A 7,500-nucleotide genomic window follows, 5' to 3' on the forward strand; every position below is an offset into this window, starting at 1 on the left:
TGCATTGGAATTGCTAAATGACTTTAACCAGTCGGCCTTGCCACTTACGTGCAGTGATTTCTCCAGATTCTCTGAACCTTTCGATGATATTACGGACCGTAGATGGTGAAATCCCTAAATTCCTTGCAATAGCTCGTTGAGAAATGTTCTTAAACCGTTCGACAATTTGCTCACACATTTGGTCACAAAGTGGCGACCCCCCCCCCCTGCCCCCCCGGCGAACGGTGCAATGGGCGTCGAGTGGATCGAGGTGAGAGTCCAGTCCATAGTGGGGCCAGCAGGGGAGACAAGTCAGCAGCGCAGACCAACTGATGCACAGATGAGTGGTCCACCCCTGGTCCTGACTTTGAACAGCTAGCGCCTCAGATATGGTCACCTAACAACCTCTCCAGCGTAGCTCGATTGGTAGAGCGTCCGTGCCAGCAACCTGAGGGTTCCATGTTCGATCCCCACTGCTGCCATCCTAGTCACAGCTGTTGTGTCCTTGGGCAAGACACTTCACCCACTGGCACCCAGTGCCACCCACACTGGTTTAAAAATGTAACTTACATAATAGGTTTCACTCTGTAAAGCGCTTTGAGTCACTAGAGAAAAACGCTATATAAAATATAATTCACTTCACTTCACTCCACGCAGGAGAGGGGGGCAGAGCAGAAAAGAGACGGCAGATCAGCTGGTCTAAAAGGGGGTCTATTTAAAGGCTAACGTATACAAATGAGTTTTAATGCTTCTACTGATGTTCCTCAACTTTCTCAGTCTTTTTTGCCACTTGTGCCAGCTTTTTTTAAACACGTTGCAGGCATCAAATTTCAAGTAAGCTGATATTTGCAAAAATAACAAAGTTTACCAGTTCGATTGTTAATTATCTTGTCTTTGTAGTGTATTTAATTGAATATAGGTTGAAAAGGATTTGCAAATCATTGTATTATGTTTTTATTTACGATTTACACAACGTGCCAACTTTACAGGTTTTGTATATACAGTCGTGATCAAAAGTTTACATACACTTGTAAAGAACATAATGTCATGGCTGTCTTGAGTTTCCAATAATTTCTACTACTCTTATTTTTTTGTGATAGAGTGATTGGAGCACATACTTGTTGTTCACAAAAAACATTCATGAAGTTTTGTTCTTTTATGAATTTATTATGGGTCTACTGAAAATGTGGTCAAAACTTCAACCACAAGCTTGCCAGAAGCTTGTGGATGGCTACCAAAAGCGCCTTATTGCAGTGAAACTTGCCAAGGGACATGTAACCAAATATTAACATTGCTGTATGTATACTTTTGACCCAGCAGATTTGGTCACATTTTCAGTAGACCTATAGAAAAATTCATAAAAGAACCAAACTTCATGAATGTTTTTTGTGAACAAGTATGTGCTCCAATCACTCTATCACAAAAAAAATAAGAGCTATAGAAAGTATTGGAAACTCAAGACAGCCATGACATTATGTTCTTTACAAGTGTATGTAAATATTTGATCGTGACTGTATGTATATTTATGTGTATATATGTAAAAATGTGTATGTGTGTATATATGTGTGTGTATGTATGTTTGTGTGTGTATATATATGTGTGTATATATATATACATATATGTGTGTGTGTGTCTGTATATATATGTATATAAATATATATATGTATGTATACGCTGTATATATATATATATATATATTAGGGTTGCAACAACTAATCGATTATAAAAATAGTTGGCGATTAATTTAGTCATCGATTCGTTGGATCTATGCTATGCGCATGCGCAGAGGATACTTTATTTTTTTTATAAACCTTTATTTAAAAACTGCAACATTTACAAACAGCTGAGAAACAATAATCAAAATAAGTATAGTGCCAGTATGCTGTTATTTTAAAATAAAATACTGGAAAGGATAGAAATGTATGTCTCTTTTATCCGATTATTAATTGATTAATCGAAGTAATAATCGACAGATTAATCGATTATCAAATTAGTTGTTAGTTGCAGTCCTAATATATATATATATATATATATATATATATATATATATATATATATATATATATAATATGTGTGTGTGTACGTATATTTATTCATTCATTCATTAAACACTTTATTGCAGAGATAATATCATACTCTAGAGATTTTTTAATCGCTATGGCGAGTTGTCCTGCAGCGAAGAAGAAGCCAGAATTCTTACCAGATCACCCTATAGTCTTACCCAAGGCAGTAAGTCACCTCAGAAAAGAATTGTGGGTTCCAAAATGGTTATAGATTGAATATCCATATGATGCTGTGTTACCAGAGAGCTGCAGGATATCCGCTGTCAAATGAAACCAGCTGGAATGTTGGCAAAGCCCCAGTGTGAGTTAATTGTATGCACATTGCAAATTGTCACGACATGTGTGTGTGTGTGTGTGTGTGTGTGTGTGTGTGTGTGTGTATCTTTATTTCCAAGCTTGTTTGGCTGGTTTTATAGTAAAACATTTTTATCAGTTGACTTTGTAACAACTGTCATGGTTTGTTTCAGGATTGCAGAACGACATACTTTTTAATCAACTGTTTTTCTGGTCACGTTGTCCTGCTTTATTGTTTACGTTTCTTCTCAAATTTATTTTATTGACCACCCAGAGTAAGTAGTTTTACTGACTAATTATTCCAACTAGTATTGAGTATTGTCCTTTTTGTCTGCATTTTGACCTGACTTTTGTGTTAATATTTTATGTGTTCTATTGTTAAGAATTTTGTGTTGATGTTTCCCCTTGATTTGGAATTTAAACATCTCCATCATATGTTTGTATATGGTTATTTTTGCACAAAAGTACCTGTACCACTTCAAAAAAATTACAATTTGATTTGAAATTGTATATATTTTATATATAACCATAAAATGTATACTATTATTTAATATCTATATTTATTTAATATATATGCTGTATATTTTTTTGAATATGTGGTATTGCTGAGTGCCAGTAAAAAGTACCACAAGTGTTAATTGTAGCACAGTTTGAAAAGCTATGGTGTAGAAAAGAAGACATGTCCAAATATAGCAATAAGGGATTAATTAAATCTTTCTGAGTTTTGATTTGAGTCTTTAGAAAGAAGGGAACCTATTATGCAAAACCAACTTTTATTACCTATTGATACCTGTTATTGTGTATTTGGGATATGCATAAGTCCCGAAAATTTGAAATCAAACCATGGAGGGATCGCGGAGATATTCATAATACAATCATGCCTTCCTTCATACTTATGGTGTTTTGTTGAAATGAGCTGCATCGTCGGAAAAAAGCTAAGTCACATAAATAGATAGCGGTGTTCATCAATTTACGCTACCGCGTCAAGAAATGATACCTTAAGTTTCCATCCATCCATTTTCTACCGCTAGTCCCTTTCTCGACTAAGAGATTTATATATCAAATAATGCTCCCACTGTAGAATAGCTATTATTCATCATATGATATTGAGGTAGCACATTCTGATAGGTATATCTAGCCATCAAATAATGCTCTCTCTACCGTTCGGTAGTTTGGCACGACTTTTATTGTTGTAGTTCTTCGGTGAACACGTAACTTTTGTTTTCACTGAAATTGCTATCCTGTTTGAACAGTGATTAAAACAAAAATGTAGGCTACCATTATTAGCGTTAAAGTGAACTTTCACACACTATAATTGTCTACATTCTTACTGGTCAGAACTCAGAAGACACTATGACAGAAATATACTTTAGATCAGTGGTTCCCAACCACCGGTCCGTGGATCGATTGGTACCGGGCCGCACAAGAAATAAAAAATAAATAAATAAAACCATTTTTTATATATTTTTTTATATTTATTAAATCAACATAAAAAACACAAGATACACTTACAATTAGTGCACCAACCCCAAAAACCTCCCTCCCCCATTTACACTCATTCACACAAAAGGGATGTTTCTTTCTGTTATTAATATTTCTGGTTCCTACATTATATATCAATATATAGCAATATAGTCTGCAGGGATACAGTCCGTAAGCACGCATGATTGTATTTTTTTATGACAAAAAATTAACAAATTTTCAAGCGTTGACCGGTCCACAGTTACAAAAAGGTTGGGGACCACTGCTTTAGATTATTCCTTACTTGTGGAGCCAGTGACAAAGTCAACTCTTTATCCACACGAAGTAGCTCATTTTGTTGGGTATTTAACTCAAAATAACATTTAGCGCTCATGCGCATGCGTACGCTCCTTAGCGTTCGGTAGCATTTTTTGACAGAACACCTGGAAACGAGCCGGCTGGAATTTTCCCCATTAGTGACGTCAGCAGGTAACTCCATGTATGGTAGCGATTTACCGAAAGTGCTTTGCGCAAGTCCTCCATTGTAGTCCGTTGTTTAGTCAGTAAGTTCCTTCTTTTTCGATATCCTCTTGTTGTGGGACAGACTGGCTTGTACATGCACATGCATCTTCCGCTGTTGCCATTTCTAACACAAAGTAGCGTATAGTTCTTATATCTGTCAGTAGACTACACATGGAAGTGCTTAAAACTACAACATGGCTGGCAGGGAGTTGGCGCATTTAAAGTGGAGGCACGTAAATAAGACGCCTACAAAACGGCGCATGCTGAAGAGACTGTCAGAAAGCGGCTTAGAGATGTTCTGTAAAACATGAAATATGCAGCATTTTGACCAAAGAATCACCATTACATGTTATGTAGACCACAAGGAAGTGTTTTAAATGTGTAAAAAAAATTATCACAGTATGACCCCTTTAAATAAGGCTACAGCTTTTGATTACTTTAGTAATTAGTCTGTTTGATTAGTCGGTTAAAACCAATTTTATAGCCTTAATGAGTTCAGGGAAATAGTTTAAATACAAAAATATTCTGCTTGCCGTAACCTTCATTCTTTAGTGGTCATCATTGGTGTGACACATTGACCAGGATCAGAGACAATAATTATTGGGTTGAATTAGTTTCGTTGTTAGTTTAATTGATGGCATAAATTATTTTTTAAAAGCGTATTCAACGTATTTTTGTGTTAAATTTAAGGACTTTCAAACATACAATACAATGGCCAAATGAACTAAAACATCAATACAGTAGTATTGGCCACTAGATGAGACCAAACCAACCTGTTCAGTATCGAGGCTACTGATTGGCTCAGCCTTAGGCACGTCAGGCAGCATTACTATATTTGATTAAACAAACGTAAAGGTGGCTATTATTTCATATCTAGAGGACTCTCATAATGATTTAAAAAAACAACAACAAACCTTTACATAGTTGTAAACAGGTCTTTTATGTTCCAGCTATTAAAATAGTCGTTTAATAAATAATCCGTACTTTGCGGAAATTCGTTTACCATTGAGATAGGCTCCAGCACCACCCGCGGCCCTGTAAGGGACAAGCGGTAGAAAATGGATGGATGGATGTCTAAAACCAATTAACAGTGATGAACAAGGTTTTACTTTATGACAATTTTTAGGTATTCTTCCCAGGAAAGGTGTCTGGTATGGAAGTTCCATCCATCCATCCATTTTCTACCGCTTATTCCCTTTTTGGGGTCGCGGGGGGCGCTGGAGCCTACCTCAGCTACAATCGGGCGGAAGGCGGTGTACACCCTGGACAAGTCGCCACCTCATCGCAGGGCCAACACAGATAGACAGACAACATTCACACTCGCATTCATACACTAGGGCCAATTTAGTGTTGCCAATCAACTTATCCCCAGGTGCATGTCTTTGGAGGTGGGAGGAAGCCGGAGTACCCGGAGGGAACCCACGCAGTCACGGGGAGAACATGCAAACTCCACACAGAAAGATCCCGAGCCCGGGATTGAACCCAAGACTACTCAGGATCTTCGCATTGTGAGGCAGATGCACTAACCCCCCTCCACCGTGCTGCCGGTATGGAAGTTAATTTGTCTTATTATACGAAAGCTTTTTTTGACTGGATTTTTTGCATTTATATTTTGTGACCTGCATTTTTTTTTACATCGATTTATGATGGCAGTTTCATTACATATTCATTTAATTGAATTTACCGTAAGTGGGTTTTGAGTTTTAAAACTATTTATGCACAGATTTTTTTTTTTACATTGAATTTCAAGACAGTCTATTTTAACAAACTGCATTTCTCAAACACACATTTTGCTCACAATTTTCTTTTAAATTTAATATATTTTTTATTTAAATTAAATGAATCTGACCAAACATTGTGTCTTTAAAAGTGAGAAACTTAATTTCTAAACACAAATGTTGCTCCCCATTTTTTTAAAAGTAAATAAAAAATTGTGAGCAGCATTTGAGTTTAAAAAGTAACAAACTTGAGTTTTTAAACACATTTTGCCCACATTAAAAAAAAAAAGTAATTTAAATAAAAATATTTTTTTTATGTAATCTAAATTAAGTTTGTGAGCAAAATGTGTGTGATCAAAATGTTGTTTGTTAAAATACAATGTTTTAAAGTTCAGTGCAGAGATGTTGCTTCAAAACTCAAGACCCACTTTCAGTAAATGAAATGAAAATTGTATGAAATAATTAGCTTTTTAACATAATTTGATGTAAAAAAAATTAACTTACACAAATTCAGTGTAAAACAAGAGCTTTCGTAATAACGACACAAATCAACCGCCATAGTCGACATAGAAATGTTTTTTAACGAGTAATTTCGGTGGAATAAGAGATTTTCTAAATTCTGGGTAAATGGTAAAAATGTTATTCTCAGGAATTCTTTTTTTAAGGGGCATTTGAAATAAATTGAATTTGAAGTGACACACAAACAAAACAGTACAAGTATATTTGATTTTTTCAAAATTATGTAAAACACGACAAACAATAACGCTTGAGAAGATCACAGCACATTATTGTATGTTTGAAATATATGATCAAAAGACAACACGCTTTAAAAACGTCACAAAGGGTTCTTCAAAGACAAAGTTTAACAAAACATGAAACACGTCGCCCGGCATACTTGTTTTATCCAGCAATAGAAGGTTTGGTGCTCTTTTACCTTTACTGTCTGGAAATACAAATGTTTTGTCATGTTTACGTTTTGCCTCAACCTGGCGATACTGTTTATAAAGGAGTCTTGTTATATTGCATATTTAACACGAATGAAGCGGATACGCGGTGGGTGAGTGTAAGTGTAGCTGATGTAAAGACAAACAATACATTTTACATAACAGGCTAATCAAAACATCAGTACAGCGTTCCTTGATGTTTATGTGAGGTGTCGGCATATTGGAAAGGTCAGCGAACTTTCCCCGACCTTCTGAGGTAAACATCCGGGTTAGCGATGCATTCACGTTACCATTGTTTGACTGGGGAAACAACAGCTTTGTTTTATACCTTTTGAAAATGCGTTTTTATTGCTTACATTCAGCTTACTGTTTGGTGTTCTGAGTATAGTAATAGCTTGACATTGTAAAAAAAAAAAAAAAAAAAGTTTGATAAACATTTTTTAGATTGCTGTTTCTATTGCTTCGGGTGAGTGGATTCCCTGTTTCCGACACAGATGGATTTAATGAAGAACAAGGAAA

General features: G+C 35.7%; 1 protein-coding gene across 11 annotated transcripts in view; it reads left to right on the forward strand.

The window, feature by feature from the left end:
* upp1 (uridine phosphorylase 1) overlaps nucleotides 1-7,500 on the forward strand; it is a 44,940-nt gene that overhangs the window by 11,617 nt on the left and 25,823 nt on the right. For 2 of the 11 annotated variants that reach the window (XM_061954441.2, XM_061954445.2), the window contains exon 1: nucleotides 7,249-7,500. This exon is cut by the window's right edge and continues 7 nt beyond it. Coding sequence is in view for 8 of the 11 variants with exons in the window: in XM_061954445.2 (XP_061810429.1) it covers nucleotides 7,476-7,500 (25 nt within the window). In the remaining 3 variants the exon portion in view is untranslated. The other 9 variants (XM_061954408.2, XM_061954456.2, XM_061954413.2 and 6 more) reach the window with 9 other exon arrangements.

The sequence above is a fragment of the Nerophis lumbriciformis genome, linkage group LG04, assembly GCF_033978685.3.
Source record: "Nerophis lumbriciformis linkage group LG04, RoL_Nlum_v2.1, whole genome shotgun sequence".
Taxonomy (NCBI): domain Eukaryota; kingdom Metazoa; phylum Chordata; class Actinopteri; order Syngnathiformes; family Syngnathidae; genus Nerophis; species Nerophis lumbriciformis.